We start from the raw sequence: 24,161 nt of genomic DNA, 5'->3' as shown, positions 1-24,161 counted from the left end.
GTGCTCCAAAGAATTTGCTGAAACCAAACAACAAGTCACTCCCGAGGGAGGGATAAAACAGGCTCTACCATCATCTGTCCACCTGAGTGTGGTTTGTTATCTAAAACTAGTCTATAGTCTATTACCATGGACAGATACACATACACCCCCAATCTATTATTGAACAAAAGGCTCACGACTCCGTTCAGCCCTTCGGGGAGGAATCCATCCCTCCATCCCAGAATAATTTCACACATCAGTAGATACACAAAAGAGAGAGAAAGGGAGGAAGAGAGGGGAAGGGAAGGGAAATAAGAGCGGAAAGGACGGAGAGGAGGAGGAGGAGGAGGAGGAGGAGGAGTGGACGGGGTAAAAATGTATAGGGTTACAGCTCAGTGCTCGTGGGGGGCTAAGGTGTCGTGGGGAGCCATGCGTGACAAAACAGAGATCATAGGATCTTATGCTATCACGCACGTGTGCGAGAAAACAAACGCAGACACACGGAGATGCCCGCACACACTTACAGAGACATATGCACGCCAAGAAAAAAGGTGAGAGTAAGGACATATCAGATGAGGACTTGTTAGAATTGGTTCTGACTTAATCAGAGCTGGAAATCTCTTTATCTATCACACTCTCCTCTTCTTATTCACAAAGAAACACACACACCCACACACTCACACACTAAGGATAATCCTAATTCTACATGCAGACATGTATAAACAGCATGCAGAAACCCACCACCCATACAGTGACAAACACAAAACCAATTCTTTTGATAGAGATGTAACACACAAAAACAAACATGCACACCCAAACACACACACATATACAAGTGTGTCTACACACCAAATAATTACCGGGCCTTTTAAAAACACTATTTGTCGACACATAACACATCACCACACTTTATGAGCAGCATCCAGACCAGAAAAGGATTATATTTCCAGCTAACAAACAAACACACACACACACACACACACACACACACACACACACACACACACACACATATATAGTAGGGATGTGACTGAATAAATAAATTGAAAGCTTCAAATCTGACAGCTGATTTGACAGCTGATCGGTCAGGAAATATGTCAATATGTACATGTAAAATTGTATTAGTGCATTACCCTACAATCTACAGTGGACATGTAAAACATACATGTGTCTAAAATTCGATGACCAACGATGATTTCAGTTTTCAATATGTTGCTGATGAAAACTACTGTACTTCTCACAGAAAAAAATCTATTATTTTGTCGCAGCTGCTACGAAATAATCGACCACAATAATCGAGAGCTGTGCGTATCTCTAACAGACAAGCTCACCCACATATGTACAAACACATAAACAGAATGAAATACATACATGCGGTAGACGCACAAGCAAGCATACACAAAGCTCCCCCCCTACAAAAGCACGAAGCGAGAGGAGCGGCAGACACAATGGAGTGTTTAAGTATGCAGGAAACTTTATGCCTGGGTGGAAGAGGAGCTTTGAAGGAATTCGCTGAGGGACACCCAACCTCCCCCTGAACTGAGCCTGTACCTCCTCATCAGAAAGAGAGCAATGGAGAGAGAGCGAGAGAGGGAGGAGGGGGGGGAGAGGCAATGAAAGATAAAGATACAGAGGACTAGATGGTAAGTTGGAACGGAGACTGATGTAGAGAAAGTGGGAGAAAAGGTGGGGGGGTGGGGGGGGCAGCAACAAGGTGCTCTGGTCTAGTCCCTGCGCCTTGTGTACAATTGCTCTTGCTTAGGCTGATGTGTGGAAGTCCCTAACCGGCAGCAGCGGTCACGTTGTTCTGAACCACACACACACACACATGCATGCACACACACTGCCTATTCATGTGAGCACACTGTTCAGTAGGCGCTGTGCTTAACTCCCAGTATGACCTTCATTGAGATGGATTGCATGAAAAATGTAATGACTTTCCTGAGAGAAAAACCACAGGCCAAATCAGCTTTGCATTGCATAATAATGCTGGACTTGGTAATCAATAACACAAACACACAAACACACATCCATAATGGAGTGCACAGCCTGCACATGGAGAAAATGTCTCAGCAGAGGCCAACCACATCACAATGGATGGAGCAAACCACCAGTGGAGAGCTGTGCAATGCATAAACAAGGAGCTATTGACGATAAATGCCTGCATCCATTTCCACCCATCAAACACTTCCCTGAGCTAACAGCTTAAGTCTGGAACAACATGCAACTCTGAAAAGCTTTTCACACCCCAAATGTTTAGCTCAGGTTTTTCTTTGGCCTTGAGTAAAGAGTTGTCCGAACCTAATTTGTCCCCATTTTACACTGTACCACTTAGCCAGCAGCAGAATTGGAGTTCTCTATTGTTCATGCTATAAATATGATGCTAATTTTGGCCCAGAGCAGGGCAAACGTAGCCCTATATTAATGGGGGGTAGCCATGTATTTGGGTGAATAGTCAAAGCATACCAAAAGTTCAGTTCTAAAGTGTGGTTAACATTGAGTAAAGTGAAGTGGAAAAAAGACCTTAACATTACTTTCCCTTTAACTTGTTTTTATGATCAAATCCTCTGAGTGCATGGTCATTGCTTTTGTTGTTTATACCTCACAGACGGCTTTTCATTTTCCTTCCTATTTTTTATTTTTTGGCGGACAACTTTACACACTGTAACAAAAGCATCATTTTCACACATAACACAAGACACACCGGAAAAAAGCAACTTTGAGCAGAAATGTGCCTCACATTTAACAGCTTTCTATGGTTGCATAGCAACAATGTGAGGTTCAGAAAACAATCTTTATCATACTGACCATAGGCTTTTTTGGACCCAGAAACACCCAGCAGTGGAGACATTCAATCTGTTGTCTTATTTCTTGTTTCTTAGCCTCTAAGCCCTATAGTTTCAGACCCAGGAGTCCCTGTTTCCTACGCCGTAAACCAGAGTTTGTTTGGATTACAAAGTGAAATAGACAGCAATGTGCCAAATGGAAGGTACTGTCGGTGGGATTTTGGCTGTGAGCTCACGTTGTTTTTTTATTTCCTCGTGTCACTGTTTTAGTGTCCCATAATGAAAGGATGCCCTTGTCTTTATTTACCTCCTCTTCATCACTCAATGTGACATTAGCTGGAGATGAGTCACCAGCAAAAAAAAAAACAAAAAAAAAACAAAACAAAAAAACCCCAAAACTGAGTTCATCTCACTGTCACGCATATTTTGAGTGTGTCTCACCTCGTTGGTGTTCCAGCGATGGCGCTCCTTGGGCAGAGAGGAACATTTGGGTAGACACTCCAGCAGCTTCTTAGGAAGGTAGATCTTCAGCTGGCCCGGCTCATCTGTAGCAGAAGGGGAGGGGGTGAAGATAAAGGAAGATAAATGAGGGATGAGTAAGAAGAAGAGAGAAATTTCTCATCAGACACAGAGACATAGTGAGAGGAGAATACCAAAACGCAGCATCTCTGGGATCTGGCTGAATAAAATAATAGCAAGCTTTTATTGAGTAGCATTTTAATGACTTGATGTGACCTTAAAGGGAAATTTTGCCACGTTTTATGTGGCTATCCAATCAGTTTTGATGGTAAATGGAGTCAATTTGAAGCAATAAATTGCTCAGCGTGCACTATATTGACTGAGAAAGCTGAGTTTTCCTGCTCGCGGAGTGCCTATATGTATCAGGATGCATTGTGCACGAGCTTCTGATGCCCAACCCCCAAATGCAGCCGCAGCCTCGGCTTCTCTACGCTGCATTCCTTCGGCCGTATACTCTGGCTCGAATAAATACGGCTGAATATCCGAGTCAGCCAAAACACTGTAAAATGTATCCTCCTCCATAACATCCTCTGCACCCATATTTTGTGATGCCATTTTAGTTGTTGGAAACTTAGGTAGTTTGCAGTACAAGCAAAGTGAACAAGAAAGTTTTGTTTTTGAGAGGCACCTAGAGCACGCCCCCTGGCTACCCAGAGGCAAAATGGTCCTTCAAGCATGTGAATTTGTTAAGGCTTCTGAAGGACATCAGAGGCTTTAATCATTTTGTTAAAAGAAAATGATCTTTGATAATTTTCTGGTTATTTTAGATTGATCAGAAATACAGCAAATAATTGTTGGCAAATTAGTGAAAAAAGATGTCTGTGGCTGATATCTTTTATGTCCCAGTAAGCATGTTAAACCTAATTAAAGAAACAAGAGAAAACAATCACATTGCACACCAACTAAATCAAATATTTCCAGGGCATCTTAATGTAAACCCATCTTATTATATGTTTTTGATTTATGGGTGACATGGAGTGAGGTAGACAACTGTATGGTTGCTAATTTTATCAATCAAGGTGCATGGTACAAAGAATAGTTAAGTGCACAGAGGGAGTGGCAGCAGACTTAATTTTGAACAGTAGGTGGAGGTGCACAGCACACCTGAGGCCCACAAAGAAACAGATTTGGATTAGTTAGAATCCATTATCATACATTATCTGTGCATTTGGGGTTGGTAGCGATTGTAGTCAATCACATGGGCATCTCTTATCCCCTTTAAAAGCAATGCTCTCCCCACAGTGTTATACAGACAGTTTAGTAATGGAGCAGAGACTCCAGACTAACTCCTCCAGAGAGGAAACGAACACTCTTGTTTAGGGGCTGGAGGGTCACAAATTTACAGCAGCTGAAATGCCGCAACAAGCAGATGATATTTAATTTGAAGTTGAATTCATGTTTCTGGACATATTGAAAATCCTTAGAGCACCATGTTTTCAGTGTGTAATGATGAACAGTTTTATTTGGAATGATTCACACACCAACACACAGGTGAGGTAACTGTAAAAAATCAGTTAGCCCTCACCTTCTTGGTAATATTGCCTTATCAACAAATCCCATAAAAAGAACAGAGCCAGCAATGAAATGACGCTACTTACAAGTATTGCATGTATTGCCAAAGCCTGATATAGCTTAAGCTGTATAACAGTTAAGCGTTATAGGGTTCCATCGCCGTAGCTACGCCTTGACCTCTACTTGCTGTCAAAAACTATGAAAACACATTACTGCACTTGGTGACATGTTTCTTCATTAAAGTGAACATGGGCGCTGTAAATTATTTTGAGTTGATCCCATATACACCATCCTGCTGTTGTAAATGACTCACCTACACATCAAATCTGTGGCTAAAAATAGTTATATGTACTTTTGTTTCTGTTTGAATAACATTTGCTTGTTTTAGGAATTTACTTTCTCTTTTTTTAAACCGATATATATTTATTGTATGACTTGGATTTACATCTTCAATAGGAACCAATGGATTGTTGATGAGTGTCAAAGACAGGGCAGTAAAGTCAGAAAGTATTGAGAGAGAGTCTAACACATTGTTGGTTTTGGTCTTCTCGTGGGATATATTGATAATAACAAAAATAGGGAATGTTGCCAGCCTTAAATTTGAAAAATCGTTGTAATATGGGCTACTGGCAGAAGAATATATATCAAAAGTGAAACAGACAAGCAAAACATGAATAATAGGGGTTTTTGTACTTTTGTAGAGATCAATAAGAGTGCACCACAACCAAAACATGGTGGCTTTGCCCCCTCTGTGCCTCTCCTCTCACTGCGGCGCATGGAGAATCACCAAAATACTGAATAGACGCAGGTGAGGGAAAAAAAATCCCACTGCGCCTCAGGAAAATACCATTTCCCCGGCGCAAAGCGTCCACACAAAGATAGAGCCCCTGGTGTGTGTGTGTGTGCGTGTGTGCGTGCCTGTTTGTGAGTGCGTGCCCAACGGGTGTGCTGCTCAGAAGTCAAAGAGAGCAAGCACTCAAAGGTTATTGATAAGCATTTGAGTAGAGGGCGTCCATTCATGACTCCCCTGGGAAGATAGGAATTATACTCTACCTGAGGGCAGACGACAGAGCGAGAGAAAAAGAGCAATAGGTGGGGTGGGAGGGTCAGAGCGGGAGACGGAGAGAGGCAGGGAGACAACGAGCTAGAGACAGTTAATGAAGAAAAAAAAAAAGAAACTTCCGAGAGAGAGAGAGAGAAGAATTAGAAAGTGAGACTTTTGCAAGGACAAGAGATGGAACAAGGTAACACAAATACAAGATGAGAGAAAAGTACTGTAGCAGGACGGGAGTGGGGTCTATGTGTGTGTGTGCTCATGTGAGTATGTAGGTGTCTGAGCATGTGTGTGTTTGTGTCAGTAGGAAGTGTGTTCAGGCACGTATGCTCCCCCTAATCAATTATGCATTTATTAATAGAAGGCCTGAGAAGACAGAATTTCAAACAGCTGAACGGTGCAGCAGCTTAGTTAAACAGCTGAATGGTGCAGCTTAGTTAAAGCCTAATTTCTTTTTTAGCAGCACTCCAGCGTCTCTGCTATGAATGCCAATCAGCGTTTAAACCCCACCCCTCCTGGCTATAACCCCCTCCCCTCCCCCTGCTGTTCTGAAGAATTCTCATCAGAGCCTCGCCTTTGAAATGTACCAGAACCACCACATCAAACAAGCCCGTTGCACATGCGTCGGCACACACGCAAACACCCGCACCCACACGCATGCACGCTCATACATGCAAACAGACACGCACACACACACACACACACACACACACACACACATATGCTCACAGTGCTCGGCGATCAAAGAACACACATCACAGTATTTGTCCCAGAGTGACTCTTTTTTTTTTTTTTTTTTAACCAGTGACCTTGGTACTGAAATCCCTTTCAAAGCACACCTTCATGGACATGAACATCATCTTAACCTATTCTCTCATTTATTCTCCCTGCTGACGAGGAATGGAGGACCAACTTTGCAGATTTGTTGAATGCTTGTGAGCTTTTACAACCCAAAGAGTTGTATCTTGTATTTCTAACAACCCCGAAACAGAAAATGCATCTCTGTTTTAAAAAATTCAGCCTGTGTGCTGTCACAATCCTCTTTTCCATCTGTTCAAAATGACTCTCAGTGGAGCTGTATTGTGGTGTGACACGGGGCAAAAACTTCTCTTTAGTTTCTGGCTACCCAGGAAAATGAACCATCCTGGGAGACAGGGGAAAAAACATCTAAATATAGAAATACAGCGTGATTCACATTTATATTTGTATTTTAAATAATAAAATAATTTCAATTCCTGCATTACATTCATGTAAGTCCTTAAGCAGTGAGCCACAATAACTGTACATGGATCACTCACTCACTTTCAAATCTAGTAAAAAGAATCCAAAGTGACAAAGCTTGAATGCTAATGTGAAACTGATGGCTCATTAAGTCATACAGAGGTATGCGTGCTAAAAAGTGAAAATGTTCGACCAAAGTGAAACATTGCTTTAGTAGCCTATCAAATGCCATAATTTAGACTGGAATCACAGAGAAGAGCGGCCTGCGACTGATGAATATTTTACCTCATAAAACTGTCATCTCCATATTTAACACAGAAACAAGCCAATGCCCTTGTGAGATGGCTGTCAGTTAATTATAAAACTCTCCTCAGTAAAGAGAAAGAAAAACGCTCCAAATGCAACTCTTAACTCTTCCCCCTACTGATATTAGGAGGCGTCAGGGGAAATTTTCACATTTTCCCCCCTTTTCGGGATGAAATTAATGTGACAGAAAGAAAGGCTCATTGCACAGCAGCTAGATAGAGGGAGGGAGGGAGGGAGGGAAGAGAGGGAGGGAGGGAGGGAAGGAGGAGGGTGGGAGGGCAGGAGGGAGAAGAGCCAGGGCAGGGAGAAGAAAGGGGTGAGCATAGCACGGGATGAGCGAGAGTGCAGGAGGAGGGAGGGAGAGACTAGAGAAAGAGGGAGAGCAGGGGGCGGAGGGGAGGAGGGGGGGAGGGATAGAGAGATGGGCGTGCATGCTAATTTTATCATTCTGCTGATAAACTTTTCCTCCAGTAATCCTCCAGCTGGGACGTGAGAACAGATAGGAGACAGGGATAGGCCCGGGAAGTCTCAGCTCATATTAAACAGCCATCCCAAACAGAACTCTCTGTTCTATTCTATTCTACTCTGCTTTTCAGATTTCCTAAGTCTTTATTTGTGACTGTCTTGTTTCCTCTCTCCCCTTTTGACAAACTAAGAGGGGTCTGGTGCAACTATGGGGCCATTTTGAGATGAAAAAGGGGATGCGGCGGGGGTGTGTATGTGCGTGTGTGTTGTGGTTGGGGGGGGCGTTTCAACATACCTCCCCCCTCCCATACCCATAACCCCCACCACAACCTCACAAAGCACCCTGTCTGTCTGCTCCTCCTCACATCTGTTTATTTTCCTCCAAAGTGTCCCCCTAACACACACACACACACACACACACAGGCAGAGGGGCACACACATGCATCTGCGTCATGTCCTCTGAAATCAATAACCAATCAAAGCAATCATTGTCTTTATAGTCCCTCTAACACACCACGGCGATCCACACACAGCCTGGCACACACTCACACAAATACATAACCGTGCGACGACCCCAGATTACACACTCCATCTCACTTCTAGTTTAACCAGGCCCATTGAGGATTAGAGATACATAATGCCATGTGTACAGATTAGGTATGACAATAAACTACTGATAGCCAAAATAAGCGCTGCCTTCTCTGTGACTTTCTATGGCTATGTGCAGTTGAGTGTGTGTGTGTGTGTGTGTGTGTGTGTGTGTGTGTGTGTGTGTGTGTGTGTGTGTGCTAATACTGTACCGGCATGCATGAATAAACATGATGTGTTACAGAGCTGAATTGGAATGACGTCTCAGCAGAGAGATACAGAGATAGAGTGTGTGTTTGTTTTGTGTGTGTGTGTTGCGTGTGTACGTATGTGTAAGTGTGATCTGTAACAGAGCAGATGAGAAGGAGACCTCAGTTCCCGCATCACATCATTCTGCCAGAAGGCTTTTATACTTGCTCCCAGAGTCACCCTGTGCTACAGACAAAATGTGCGCGCCACACTTAAACACCCTCATGCACGCACACACACACACACACACACACACACACACACACACAATGCGCACATGCACGCACAAACAGTGTGAGAAGCATTTGTGTGGCTCTTACTGTTGGCGTCAGTGTCGTCACTCTTGGGAGGGGTGTGTCCTGTGTAACCAACAGCAATCCTGACCATTCGCTCTGGATTTCTTATCTTCTTCAGTCCTACAAAGAGATAAAAAGGAGAAGGGGGAAAGAGACAAAGACAGAGACATATTTAGCAGACGCTCCAGACTCTGGTTTCCTTGGCAGTTGTACACCTCACCTCATTCTTCCTCCTCTTAAGCCCAGAGACAAAACTCCAAGTGATATGCATGTGGGCTGATCCATTTTCTGATCCACTAACTTGCATCCATTGTGTCCCCTGATCGATTGGCCACAGTAGATACACTGCCTCCGTGTGTGTGACTAACTTGTACCCGGCTTTAGTTTCTCTTCTCTCTCATCATTTCTCTGTTTCCCTGACCACTGTTGCTATGATACAAAGTAGACCAACCAGTGCAGAGGGAGATGGTCTTCCAGGCTATATGGTGGATGTTGTTCTCATGCCCACTGGTGTACTCTGCTGATCAGAGTCACGCACATCTGCCAGGGGATGGAAAGAGTGGATGGCTGTCTCCTGCCTCAGTCGCCGCGATTCGTTTGGCTTTCATTCAGCTTGGCTGAGGCTCGTAAATTATTACATCCTCTCTACACATAACACTGAGGGCCAATGGACAAAAAAATCTCCTCATGCTGTGAATGTGTGTTTGCGTGTTTGGGGCAGGGGGGTAGTTTTATATTTATGTGGTACTGATCTGCCCATGGGCCTTCTGTCTCATCTACAGTTCTAGTCTTTTCACGCAACGGGACTCTCAACCCACGGCCTTCTCTCTGCCTCTGGCTACACACTGCATGCTTGCCTGCTCGCCTGCACGCGTATGTGTGTCTGACTTTAAGTGCTGTGGTCCTGAAAATGTATTTTATAAATGTATGATCCAACTTGTGTGGTTCAAGTTCTCCAAAAATTTGCCCTTAGAGAAATCCTGCTCTGCATTGCTCCCTAGTGGGGAGAGCGTTAAAAGTCCATCCCCCTGTCGTTTTCAATATCATTTTGTTGAGGACGGATCAGAATAATCAATTAAGAATAGTCTTATTATAATACTGATGTCAACAGCAAATTTTCAGTGCTGTATGTCATTTTAACTCTTAATTTGCTGAGGAACCGTGTCTCATCCATAATGTTTATCAGCTTGATAGGCGTCTGTGATACCAATACTCTGAAGAGGCAAGAAAACGAAAGTGATACATAACACACATTAACAACCAGGAGGTGTTTATAAACAAATCAAACACACGAAGAAAAAAATAAAGATCTCATTAACCCATGAGTTGAGATAGAGATAATATTGCCATGGTGATGTTGGTCATTCCTTAAATAATTCATGAATGAATGAATAACAGTCTGAATTAAATAGCGGCCGTGTGTGATGAGAATGACTTCAAGAGTTTAGTTGAGGGCTTAAATTTTTTTTAACTAGATTCATACATGATGTGACCTAAAACTGACACACATACACTCCACCCCCACCCCACCCCCCCTCATCTCCAACCTAAATGCAGCCAGATTCTCACTTTCACTGCCTTAGCAACCATAACCACACATCAACACAAACATAAACACACACACACACGCACACACACACACACACGCACACACACACACACACTGGATTGTGACTGAATGCACAGCTGGTCTGGGAGGTTGCGTGCCTGTCAGGAAGGGGAATCTAGACAATCCAGTGGTTTATTTTATGGTTTAGGAGAGACAGAGACAGATAAACACAAGCGCGTGCACACACAAACATACACACACACACACACACACACACACACACACACACACACACACACGGAGCATCTGAATTCCTTCAGCGTGAACCACTCTCATCCTCTCATCCCCATCTCCCCTTTTCATGCTAACCGCTTAAAAAGCACTCATAACCCAGCTACTCAGGGGGAAACGCTGGCGCGCATCGGACGGTAAAAAACTACCCTCACTCAGAGCCCACCGACAGGACAACTCTCCTTCCGTTATTTATATGCTGTCGGTTAACCGTGCTCCGCTTCAGCACCAGCCTCCGTGTTTTCGGGACGGACGGGCTGGAAGAAAAGGGGAAAGCCCCGCAGTTATCTCTCTCCTCCTCTATGCCTCCGTCCGTGCATCGCCTCGTCTGAACCCTAAATAGCAGGACTCTGCCACCTCAAATAAAAAAAACCCCGTTATTTCTCTCTTACCTTCCGGCTTGTTTTCGGCAGCCATTTCCCCTCCGCCGCGCGCCTCATCCCTCCTCCTCCTCCTCCTCTTCCTCCTCCTCCTCCTCCTCCTCGACTCGACCTAGTGGTGGTGGAGGAGGTGGTAGTGATGGGGAGGGGGGAGGCGGGGGGGGGGGGACCCCGCGCGTGCACAGACAGAGAGGACAGCTCAAGGAGGGGGGCGGGGCTGAGAAGAAGAAGAAGAAGGGGTGCGGGGGACGAGCCTGCCGCGTTCACCGAGGCGATTGGTTCAAATGGTGATGATTGACAGCGGGGATCCGTGATGGTGACTCGCGGAACTCTCCATCCCTCCGTTTATTCCCGTTGACACCGCCTCCCCCCCCACCCACCCCCCCGACGTTCACGCGCACTCTTCCTCTCTCTCACTCTCTCTCTCTCTCTCCCTCCCTCCCTCTCTCTCTCTCTCTCTCTCTCTCTCTCTCTCTCTCTCTCTCTCTCTCACGTCACTGAACGACGTCTGTATTCGAGGACACCTTGACAGCCTCCCACAGCATCATCATCATCATCATCATCTTCTTCTTCTCTTTCTCACACACACATACACACACACGCACGCACGCACACACACAAACACACACAACGTACAGGTCGTGTATTTCTTCACATGCAAAAACCCAGCGGACTGTTGAAGAAAACTGCGATGTAAGGTCGCGTCTCGCCATAAACGATGAGCTCCCCTTGAATTTGGATGGAAAAAAAAGAACTGCCTGACTGAAAGAGACTTTTTAGACGCGCGTGGGCTGGCGGGTGCTGTCACTCGCTGTGGTGCTGAAAGCTCGCGGTGCTGAAAGGACAGCTCCACACGCGCCTACACAGGCTGTGCGCACTCGCTACCTGCATCCTTTGAGCCATGTTATTGAACTGAAGTTTCACCCCCCCCCCCAATCCCCCCTACCACCACCCCCTCCCCGCCTGCCCTTGTTGTTGCCTATTTTTGGCTCTAGCAGGAAGTCGTTGTATCGTTGCTATAATATCCCGACGGGAAGTAAAGTTTATAACGTGCAGACAACAGGCTATTCTCTCTGATAGGCTATTTATAATTCTGCTGTTTTAGGGCATCCCCACTAAATAGTCCCTTCCCTTCATGGCTTAACCGAGACCCTTTTTTTTCTCCTTTTTTCAAATCCACACTGTCACTCTGTGCCTCGGGGTGGAATATCGCTTTTGCACCAAAGCCTTGTGTTTGACAGAGACAATCCTCTCCATAGGTATGCTTCACCGAAAACAGAGGTTTTGAATGGCTCGTCTTGAACTACGTATGCTTTGCGTAGCATCTGAGTACAGAGGCACACAAGGTTCTTGGCATCCGCACAGTTGAAGCAGAGTGAATGACAATTAGGAACATACAGTATAGAAGATGTAGCCAAAAATGAGGTCGGTTTAACTTAAACCTTCAAAACAGTGTGTGTTTGTCCGATAGATGGAATTATGCTGCATGCACATTGATAATTCAATTATCATGTCATATGCACAGCATAAAGGTTGGCAGATACTATTTTTTTAAAATAAAAACTACATACTGTATGCTATGAACAAAGATACTAAACTATACTTTGTTTTAAAGTAGTGGTGTATTGGTGGTGGAAAGTACATTTACCCAACTGCACTTAAGTACAATTTCCAGGTATCTAATTTATGACAAATAACCAATTAAGAGTAGTGTAATATCTACAGCAAATATTCAGTGCTTGTGTAAGTGTTGTTACCAACACAATACTGTACTTTTTAACTTACTCCAATTAATTTATCTGACAGGTACTTGTTAGGCCAACTTGTCCAATTACAATTTTCATCAAAAACATATGATAAAAATTATGTATTTTATCAGCAGTACTGAGTATTTAAAATATTAACATGCCACTTACATGTTAATGAATCAGTATGATAATGCAATTTTATCATTCAAATTTATTTACAGTCAGTAAAACTAGCAGTTAGCATAATTTTAAAATACTCCATTACTGCATTCAAAATGTGACTTCAGTGTAACAGTGTTATTAGCAGAATGTACTTAAAGTACCAAAAGTAAAAGAACTCACCATGCAGCAGAACCACTCCTGCCAGTGTTATATACATTTATTCATTTTCATTATTGGATTCTTGTTACTGGATTATTATTACAGATGCAAAATATGTGAGCAGCATTTTAATATTGTAGCTGGTCAAAGTGGAGCTAATTTAAATGACTTTATATATTGTTTTGTGGTTTAACTTTTAGAGAAGCATTGTATTTGTAATAAAGTGACATAACATGGAAATAAAGTCAGGTACAAGTATCTGCTACCTCAAAATTGTAATTAAGTGGGCTACAGTACTTCAGTAAAAAATAGCCTGCTTAGCCTTTCTACAATTGGTATAGCCTATATCAGAGGGGGCATCCTACATAATGAGTATGTTTACTTTTTATACTTAAGTACATTGTGATGATAGTACGTATGTACTTTTAGGCCTAAGTATGTAAAAGATTTAATAAAACTTTTACTTGTAAGCTAAACGAGTATGTTTACATTGTGGTTTTGCTACTTTTACTTCTGTATGTGTAAAGCTACTTCTTTTGTCAGGTATTGATTAACATGCAGTGACTGGACAAACACACCACAACTACAATAACTAAGATAAATTATATCTACCCTCACTTTACATTACCTTGGAAAAATGTATTGTTTGGATTCACTGAATATGACAGGAAGCTCAATTCATTTGCGTACTTTTTTTGACCAAATTTTATATTAACAAATCCAAATTCTTAAGCAAAAGCCAAACTTTTTAGAGCTGACTGTCCATATCAAACAGAACATTTCTTTAATATCTAAATGTACAAACGAAAAAGCTGTTAAAACATGTAACTATTGTAAGCTTTACAACATATTGATTAAACTATTTTATAATTGTAACCTTTAGTCCCCCTGGTGTGTTTGTGATTTTATACTCAAGTTGTATACACAAGTGCTGTAAACTTGTTGTATACTTGTTTCAACAAAGCTGTTTATTTAAAAGAGTAAGATAAGTGTTAAAAGAAAATTGTACAAATTACTTGGATTTTGATATGATATTCTTTATAATTAATTGATTATACTTGAAAGGTATTCATCCTAGGGCTACTTCATTACCGTAATGACCGATAGTTGTTCAGTCACTGCATGTTACCTGGGTCTAATTCATTACCGTAATGACCGGTGCTTTTTCAGCCAATCAAAATTGAGAATCAGTGTCATCGGTAGATGAGATAGGAGCATACCGACTGTTTTCAACGAGAAAGAAAAGAAACGAAGGGACAGTCGCTGATTTTCTTACACACTGACAAATACAATAACCTCTAAAGTACATTACACACCTTACAGTTGAATTTATTTTGTCGTTTTAGAGGCGTCAAATCTGTTTCTTCGCGCTGAGCTCAAACTCAAAGACGACCAACAGAGGGCAGCAGATCAACTTCCGCTCCTCCGTTTGTCTGACCAATGAGCTTCCGCAGTACAGGACCAAACGCAAAACATGGCCGCGTCCATAGAAGATGATTTTGAGTCTAATAACCAGGACTACTACTCTCTACTCAACGTCAGGAAAGAGGTACGGTTCGTAGGGTGTTGTGCAGTGACCTTGTGAATGTATTGCTAATGAGAGAGTGACCTGTGAAGCCGCCGACAGTCGGTGCATCATCCCCCGGTTCAATGACGGTCTTCTGCATCAGCATCCTCCTCCCGAGTACACGCTGAGGCCGGCTGGTGTTGCAGAGACACGAACAAGCAGGACATTTTAGCATGTACTTTACATTAATGCAGACGGGCTTTGCACTTTGAAGCGGGTAAAGGCAGAAATAGCATGTCTGCACCTTCTCAAATCTCAGTCCTCATAAAGCTGAGAGGCCTGAGCAGGGCTTATGCCTGGATATTTAACTGGATAGGTTACAGTAGTTAGTCAATGAGGCAGACACCATAGCCTAACAAGAAATGACATTGTTTTTACACTTGTAATTCCATGTTTGATGTAAGCGGTAAGTATATTAGATCCTTCAATGCAGCAATGTTATGTCAGTAAAACAGCTGAAACAGTTCATCATCAGAAAATTCATCTGCAACACACGCAGCTTATGTTTACATACAAAAATGCTTATGTATTAAAGCAATAAATCGTTTCATCGTTATTTTTCAATAAATAATGAAATGCAGAAATCTCTCAAAGGTCAAGAATTTTTAATTTAGTTTGTTTAATGTGATAGAAAATTAAAATTATTTGGGTGCTGAACTTCTGATCAGACATAAATAAACAATTTGAAGACCTCACCATGGGCTCTGGAACCATGGCTTCTTTTTTTTTTTTTTAAACAGACCAAACAATTAAAAGATGAATCAAGTAAAATTATTAGGGGGATTCATCCATGATTAAAATATTCATTGGATGCAGCCCAGCTCAAGAGTGAGCCCTATTCTCTCTCTGTTCACAGGCTACTCTAGATGAGCTAAAAGCGTCATATCGGAGGCTGTGTATGCTCTATCACCCTGACAAACATCGAGACCCTGAGCTGAAAAGACAAGCTGAACAGCTTTTCAACCAAGTGCACCAGGCGTATGAAGGTAAGTAAGCTCGCAGGTCTATGAAAGTAGAACTGAAACCGTAAACAAGCAGCTATAAAAAAAATACAGGACAAAAACATGAAAAACAAATCCATGTAAACAGAAAATCTCTCCCCTCAGTGTTGAGTGATGCTCACTCTAGAGCCATCTATGACATCTTTGGAAAGAAAGGGCTGGAAGTGGAAGGATGGGAGGTATGTTTTCTTTGTAACACTAACTCTTTGCCCCTCAGTCGAGTGTTTTTGCTTCTGCATCATATGTTGTACAGTATGCAGTAACATATCTTCATAACCATTATGGTAATGATTGCTGTGTAGGTGGTGGAAAGAAAAAGAACGCCAGCAGAAATTCGAGAGGAATATGAAAGGCTGCAGCGAGAAAGAGAAGAGAGGAGACTGCAGCAAAGAACTAACCCCAAGGTTTTCTCAGTCACAGCTGCATCACATTCCTCTGTCAATTTTACTTCCTTCATTGTATTTCCTGTGTGGGCTCATATGTTGATATTATCAGAAACTTTGTTTAACACAGTTAGATTTTGACTGTGGACAGTTTCCACATTTAGTCTTTTTTAATGAATTCTGTCAATCTTGCACTATTCAGGGCACCATCAGTGTAGGTGTGGATGCGACAGACCTGTTTGACCGCTATGATGAGGACTTTGAGGAGATGCCAGGAGGAGGCTTTCCTCATATCGAAATCAACAAGATGCACATTTCCCAGTCCATAGAGGTATAACACTCATAAGTATTTGTCGTTAACCCACCTGCTTTCCTCACTAGGTTTCACTGTAGTGTAGTATTGTCTGTTTTATCAGGCTGTTTCTTGTTTGTCTTTCTTCAGGCTCCTTTAACAAACTCTGACACAGCAGTGCTGTCTGGCTCACTCTCTACACACAACGGGAACGGAGGGGGCAACATTAACATGACCGTTCGCAGGGTGACGTCAGCCAAAGGCTGGGGAGAGGTATACACACATACATGCAATATGCAACAAACTGTATGAAGCACATTATTTGAAGAGGAATAAACATATGTAGTCTATTCACCTTAAGAGGGACTTTTACATATGCTTTGTGTTAAATGTAAGGACGGGATAATACAGATTAGAGTTATTTTGGCACATTTTTGCTCCTCTGTAATCACTTCTTTCTGTGCAGGTGGAGTTGGGGGCAGGAGACATACTGGGACCTCTCGTTGGGTTGAAGGTGTTTCGCAATCTCACTCCCCGGTGGTAAGGCCCAACTCGCTGATATGAGAAAACAATAATATACACTTTATTAACATATGAACAGAGTTCTCCTTCCCTTTAATTCTCTCTCATTTATCTCCTTTCTGTCATTTCTCTATGCAGTTTCTTGACAGCCCAGTGCGGTTTGCAGTTTTCTCCTCGTGGTTTACGCCCAAGCTGCTCTTTGATGACAGCGCGCCACTTGGACCAGAACACTATGGGTTATCTTCAGTGGCGCTGGGGGCCCAACAGCGCCATGACCACCAGCGTGGTGCGGGACACAAAGCGCACCCACTTCACTCTAGCTCTGCAGGTACACACATGCAAGCCGAAACATATACGCATATAGGCACAGTTACTTGCTGTCCTCATGGTAAATATGGTTTGTACTGTAACTGAAATAGAGCTGTTTGATTGAGGTTTTCTATTTTCTTACTCCCAACCCCACCCCTTCCAGCTGGGTGTGCCTCACTCCTACCTAATGATGAGCTACCAGTTCAAGTTCCAAGATGAGGACCAGACCAAAGTTAAAGGCTCTGTCAAGTAAGTCTGACTGCCAACGCTATCTTAAAGGACTGAAGCACCCTTTTTTCTTTAAACCAAGCAAGCAAGAAAAAAAGATATCCTGTTGGTTTTAAATAGCCAATGGGATATCTCATATGTAAGTCCAGAGAAGAAATGTGTGTGTATTTTTTTAAATGTACCTTCACTTGACTGTAATAGCAAGGAAACTGTTTTATGAATATAACACTGTTTCTTTCTCTTTTCCTGGTATCTCGACACCATGAAATAATGTTTTCTTGATTACAAGGGAACAGCTTGATTCATGATTTCATATCACAGAAACTGAGTTTCTGGTCACACTCAAAAATACTTTTGTCATGACAAGGAAACAAACATTTAGTGAACGCAATACAACAACAGGCCATTTTGTCATCACAAAATAAATAAGTACATAAACACCTTTATTTCAAGATCAAAAACATTATCATTGTTTTTATCATGCTCAAGCAAAACATGGCAAGCAAATAATTTCACAGAAAGAAATAAGACTGTATAAACCATTTAAATGTGTGAGCAGGAAAAGAGTAGTTTCATTAAATTGCAGACTGCACTTCAGTGTTTATAAATGAATTTGGTATAGATAATAGATACAATTGTACTGTTTACTCTGTCCCATTCTGCCCATGTTATTGTTTTCAGTAGCTGCCTACCTCCATCTTTTCATGGTGTCTGTTCATGTCTGTGTCCCTCCCTCTCCAGGACAGGCTGGTTTGGCACTGTGGTGGAATATGGAGCAGAGCGGAAGATCAGCCGACACAGTGTCCTGTCAGCCACTGTCAGCATCGGCGTCCCTCAGGGAGTCACACTGAAGATCAAGTACGCTGGCCAAACCCCAAAATATGATCTCATTCTTCTGTGGGTCCCTGTATGACTGCAGGGTTATCTAATGTGTGTGTGTGTGTGTGTTTGGGCTGGTGTCTCCATGCAGGTTGGCACGTGCCAGTCAGACGTACCTGTTTCCAGTCCACCTGACAGACCAGCTGCTCCCCAGTGCTGTCTTCTATGCCACCGTGGGACCCCTGCTGGTCTACCTGGCCATCCACAGACTGGTCATCATCCCATATACACAACAACAGAAAGAACAGTCAGTACATCTCCTGCCTTCATAACTTCCCATTCAAAACTGACACTCAGCAACAATCTTACTTGGACTCAATCGTAGAAAATCTTAGTGCTAGGCTTGTTTTCAGTCATGTTAAAGATCCATCACTGTTTGGTCCGGATTCTTATCAGTTACTAAATCCCACTGTTTAGGTTCTTCTTAACAGTTGTGTTTTTGCAACATTTTTGTATGTACTGTATGATCAAAAGATTAGATTGTCCTTCATCTGATAATGAATTCAAGATGAACTGCAGACAAATGCAGCATTTCAGTTGTGGGTGCTGTTAATACTAGAGGGTTTTCTTTGACGCTTACGCTGTCATCGTAGAGAGTCTCCACAGTGAAACCCAGTGGGCGATTGTTGATGTCTGCTTTGTCTGTCTGTGTGCTTCTTAGAGATCTAGAGCTGCAGAGGAAGAGCTCAGCCACAGACATCGCCAAGAAGAAGCAGGAGGCAGAGTCTGCTGTGAGTGCTTGCATGCAAACACACAGTCGCTCATTGTGTGTGGGATCATTGATCATTGTTTCGTGGTTCAGCTCTCCTCATCTCGTCTGAAAACCTCTCTCCTATCCGATTCTATTTCGTTCTCCCCCTCCTCCTCTCTCCCTCGGCTCCTTCTGTAGGTTGTGCTGATGCAGGAGTCTGTGAGGAGAATCATAGAAGCAGAAGAATCCAAGATGGGTGAGGGAACACACACACACACACACACACACACACACACACACACACATACACACACACACACACACACACATACACATTACACCAGGGTGAGTAACTGAAAACCTTTTTTAGTTTGCAGCCAGTCAAAACTTGGTAAAAATCCAAATGTGTAATTCAGACGCATTTCTCATGGTCAAGGGCATAATACACTGTAGCTTCAGGGTTCTGTTTTTCGAAGTCTGACTTTCATCATCTTACAGTAGTGCTGTGAAACAAGTCATGATGATGTAGCCCACCTCCATGCTGCTGTGTTTACATAGGTTACACTTGTAAATCTGTGCACAGAACACCAGAGTACACACTGGCATAAATCAAAACTGTGATTTCACTGTGCTAATAGATTTCCTGCCATATTTATGTAAAAGGTGCATGTGGATATTTGAGGAGTCACCCTCTGGGTGTGTTTACCTTACAGATGCTCTGGCCAAGGATTAAAGGGAGAGGAGTGTTGAATGATATCAAGCTTAACTGTTGTTATGCCACAGCTTGAGATAGCTGACATGTGTTTTGTGTTTATACAGTAGGAGGAATTCACACAATAACACCTTAGATGAAAGCATATAATGCTTGGACTGTATATTACTCTCTAGGTCTGATCATCCTGAATGCCTGGTATGGAAAGTTTGTGTCAGACACCAGCCAGAAGCAGGAGAAAGCCAAGGTCATTGATGTCACTGTGCCTCTACAGTGCCTGGTCAAGGACTCCAAACTCATCCTCACTGAGGCTTCTAAGGTGTGTGTGTTGACATGTTAGCCTGTGTGATTGTGCATTTGTAAATCCGCATGCATGCATTGCTTATGAATTGCATCCGTGTGTGCAGGCGGGGTTGCCGGGCTTTTATGACCCCTGTGTAGGAGAGGAGAAGAGTCTAAAACTACTGTACCAGTTCAGAGGTGTCATGCACCAAGTCATCTCTGCAGACACTGAGGCGCTACGGATACCCAAGCAATGTTAGTATGCAGCCACTTTACATAAGACCCTCCTCTACATTATCATGTAGCCACACTAATTACAACATGACTAAAGCCTATACACATCAACTCTAATCAATATTTTTCTGTCTTGTCAGCTCACAGAATTGAGTCCGAGTCCTAGGAGCCCACCACTGTTGGAGCACCAGAGGGCAAGTGAAGACACAAACAGACTTTCTGCAAACAGAAGAACCCAAGAATAGAGGGGACACATCAAAAATAAGTCTGTTGCTGTCCTCTGGTCCTCCTCTGTCATGGTATTAGTGAATCTGTTCCTCCACTCCTCCCTCTCCTGTGGACCATCTCCCAGGTTAAGTAGAATACAGGAGTCAGCTCTGAGTTTCTACAAGGTGTTATTTGTGTCTCTTGTCTGCTACACCTGACAGAGCTGCTCAAATATATGCCTGCTGCAGTACATCAGACATTGGTCCTGAACATAGTTTTATATATGCACTACACAGAGGGACTGATAGTCCCATCAATGATGAGCTAAAAGTGCACAGATAGATTAAAACCTGTGTCTTGACATTGACAAGCGTGCAGCCGTGTAAACAAATGAGCTGTGCTGTAATTTTGCCCCATATCATTGTAGTCTTTGTCCTTTCTGTGCATCACCCTTGTAGTTTTGAATCTTTTGAATGAATAATGTTATAATATACCAGTCATTTCACTAACTCATGCAAACATTTAAGGAAAACTATGCAGGATCAAGTCTCGTATCCCTGAGGCTGGCCAGGACTGAGGACTGATTGTGTAACTCATGTTTTTGTTTACTTGTAAAAAAAATGTCTCATCCTAATTTATTATGCCTTTAGTGACATGTCTGCTGCTCATGGGGGTGCAAAGTCAGGCGGTGCAAAAAATGGTGCTCAAAACCTGTGAGTGTTTGGATGTGGGAGTGTGGGGAAGGATAGCACAGGGAGGGAAAGCGATAGAGTTGTGCTCTATGGTAGTGATGGTAGTGATCCAACCACAGAGAGAAATGGCAAAAAGGTTCATTCAGAATTTATATCATCATCTCAGGCTGCATTGCAATATAAAAGCAGAACTTCCATTTAAGATTTGGTTTACGACAGTCTTTACTGATGAAATTGCAGCCAAAACAGAATTCTTGACAATGATTTTTAATACAGTGAGTTATAGCTTGTAGCAGGCACAGAGCCAGTGAATAACTACTCGTGTGGATTAGTAATCATTTTTCAAAATTTGAGATATGAATGAAGACTTTCAGTAGAGGGTGTAGGTCAATTCTTTCCCTCACGTAGTTTATGTTTGCTGCTGGAGCAGTATGGGGCTAAAACAGTGACAGTTAAATTTTTGCATTGAAAAAAGGTCTGAGTCTAGACCTTTGAATCCACCCACTCCACCAAGTGATTCGTCTAGCATCGTGACATGAAACAGCGGCTTCTCGGTTGAAAAAGCAATCGATCCAGTGAGCGCTGCAGGTGGACTAATGATTAGTCAGTCAGCAGTATGGGCGGGACTAACGCTGTTGTCAAGCCTTGTCAAGCTGTGTGATGGAACCAAGGAGGAGTAAAACTAGGCAGTGCTGATCAAATGTGAATCAAGATTCTGTTACAGCATTGCCTATTTCTCACCTCAAATGTTTTCAGAAACATATTTTAGTGTATATGAGAAAGTTTGTGACTTGCCCACCGTGTCGAAAACGGACGACCCAAAACCAAACACCGCCCATCTCGCAGTACGTCACCCACCACATCACCACCAGCTGGAGCGTTTAGTGGTGATTGAAATGAATCCCCCTCCCCCTGTGGGATTCAATCGGTTAGAGTGGAGGCAATGTAAGACTGAAGATGGACAATTCTGTCTCATATCAGGCAAAATTCCTTTTGCAAGATAGATATTGATCTCATTGATGAAATCTAACAATTGTAGTCGTGGGAACATGATTTCAGTTGGGGGGTTGCTGATTATTCACCAGACACGCCAACAGGATCGGTCAGGATCTAATGTTAATTCATGTTCTGTGTTCTTCTACACATCCAAAAGGTCAGCTGTTAAACACACAGTGCAGATTCATACAATGAAATCTTTTGGAGCAAAGTCGTCCTTCTGTTAAATTCTGAGCTCCATCAGAGCTGTCTAAAAAGTTTTATTTCAGAAGCTAAAAGTTTAATTCTGTTTCCCCTGGAGAAACACTCATACATCAATACAACACACAATAAAGAAATCATCTTAAAAGCTTGCGCTGCTCGACATAATTTGAAAAGCAATATAGCCTATAGGGACCGGTAGAGGTGGAGTGTAATGTCCACTGAAAGCGGCCGCGTCGCGTTCAGTCTCTGTGAAACTGCCAGAGACAATTCTAACCGCCATGTGTCAGCTGGGTCCATGAGCCACGCGTCTCACGCCTGTTTCTTTTCCCCACTCCGCTCTCTACGTGCAGGGTCTATTTTTGCCAGACCAGCTCGCACACGACAGAAAGAAATAAATTAGCCCATTGCAACAACGCAAATGGGCCTATAGGTTGCCAGCCACCTGGAGGCAGGGGTGCTGCACCTTGGGGTGGGGGGTGCACCTCCAGCACCCCCTGCTTCCCACAGCCATGATTGTAGCTGCCACATTAGTTTGTCTGCATGTAAAGTGAAGCTTCATGTTTTTACTGGACAGAACAACAGCACTGCCAAATTAAATTTTGTTTTACTTCATTAAGCTATACAACAGTTTGGATTTTTATTATAGCTACATCACAGACTGAATAACATAATTTACTGCATCTCTCTGTCAATGAGGATACTTTTTGTGACAAAAAGTCTGTTAATGGAGCTTTGAGTTGATTATTTTGTCAGCACAGTCAGGTAGGTGTGTTGAGGACTTGGCAAGTTCTGGGGAGGACATTTAATAAAATAAAACAAAATTGAATATAGACTGATCGTTCATTTTAATACATTTATGTTTATTGAAATGTGGTGATATCTGTACATATAGAGCCCCAGAGGCAGCGCTGTTGTTCTGTCCAATAAAAACATGAAGCTTCACTTTACATTCAGACAAACTAATGTGGCAGCTACAATTGTTAGATTTCATCTGTGAGACCAACATTTATCTTCCAAAAGGAATTATATCATATATCAAAATGCTGCGGAGCCAGCGGTGAATTACTAAAGAACTGCACAGATCAGTTCATCGGATCATTTTCTCCCCGAGATGACGATGCAGGACTCACCTGGTCTCACCTGGCCAGTGGCCCTGAAACGTCTCAGCAGATTTACAAGCAGGCGTTATTTGGATAAACAGACCATATTTTGGGAATCTATATGATTACTTTCTCGCCTGAAAAAATATTAAAACTTAATAAAGTGACATATTAACAGTCCTAGAGCAGAAATTACAACAGTCTGGCTCAAAATCATTACCATTTACCTTGGGTATCATCAGACTGCAAGGTATACTCTCTGCGCCGAAACGCTGACAGAAAGTTGAAACTGAAAAACAGTGACACTGAAAAAAAACTGACAGCGTAAAACAAAACTGTCACTGAAAAAAGGCAGATACAAAGAAAAAATCTGAAGATTGACATTGAAAAACACATCATAACGTAAAAATATCAACATAAAATAAAATAATAAGAATGTCACTGTTCTCGCTCCATACAGACCATAACTTGTTACTGGAGCTGACCTGTGTCACACTATAACCATTTTACTCATTATGGCACATTAACTATACTACATTTGTTTTGTACACTGCTTCTGTGCCATGTCTTTTCATTTGATATTGTTCTCTGCCCCTCG

At 42.6% G+C, this 24,161-nt stretch overlaps 2 protein-coding genes across 4 annotated transcripts in view; one reads left to right on the top strand and one right to left on the bottom strand.

Annotated features, from left to right (window-relative positions):
- Positions 1 to 14,936, bottom strand: part of LOC121893963 (calmodulin-binding transcription activator 1-like) — a 58,808-nt gene extending 43,872 nt beyond the window's left edge. For 2 of the 3 annotated variants that reach the window (XM_042406196.1, XM_042406197.1), the window contains exons 1-3: positions 14,874 to 14,936; positions 9,000 to 9,095; positions 3,207 to 3,310 (exon numbers count right to left, since the gene is read on the bottom strand). In XM_042406196.1, the coding sequence (XP_042262130.1) occupies positions 3,207 to 3,310; positions 9,000 to 9,095; positions 14,874 to 14,931 (258 nt within the window). In that variant the 5' untranslated portion in view covers positions 14,932 to 14,936. Of the gene's footprint in view, positions 1 to 3,206; positions 3,311 to 8,999; positions 9,096 to 11,207; positions 11,266 to 14,873 lie in introns of those variants that run through there. The other variant, XM_042406198.1, reaches the window with a different exon arrangement.
- LOC121893964 (dnaJ homolog subfamily C member 11) lies at positions 14,598 to 23,040 on the top strand. Its single transcript, XM_042406199.1, has 16 exons — positions 14,598 to 14,813; positions 15,688 to 15,817; positions 15,938 to 16,011; positions 16,135 to 16,236; positions 16,418 to 16,546; positions 16,658 to 16,780; positions 16,974 to 17,047; positions 17,168 to 17,357; positions 17,502 to 17,587; positions 18,308 to 18,424; positions 18,537 to 18,692; positions 19,107 to 19,176; positions 19,335 to 19,392; positions 20,025 to 20,167; positions 20,256 to 20,385; positions 20,505 to 23,040. Exons 1-16 carry the CDS (start codon positions 14,739 to 14,741, stop codon positions 20,528 to 20,530), a joined length of 1,683 nt encoding a protein of 560 aa, XP_042262133.1. The 5' UTR covers positions 14,598 to 14,738; the 3' UTR covers positions 20,531 to 23,040.
- Positions 23,041 to 24,161: the final 1,121 nt, after the last annotated feature.

The sequence above is a fragment of the Thunnus maccoyii genome, chromosome 3, assembly GCF_910596095.1.
Source record: "Thunnus maccoyii chromosome 3, fThuMac1.1, whole genome shotgun sequence".
NCBI lineage: Eukaryota > Metazoa > Chordata > Actinopteri > Scombriformes > Scombridae > Thunnus > Thunnus maccoyii.
Note: the sequence above shows the minus strand (reverse complement) of the source record. Positions and strands in the feature narration are given on the sequence as shown.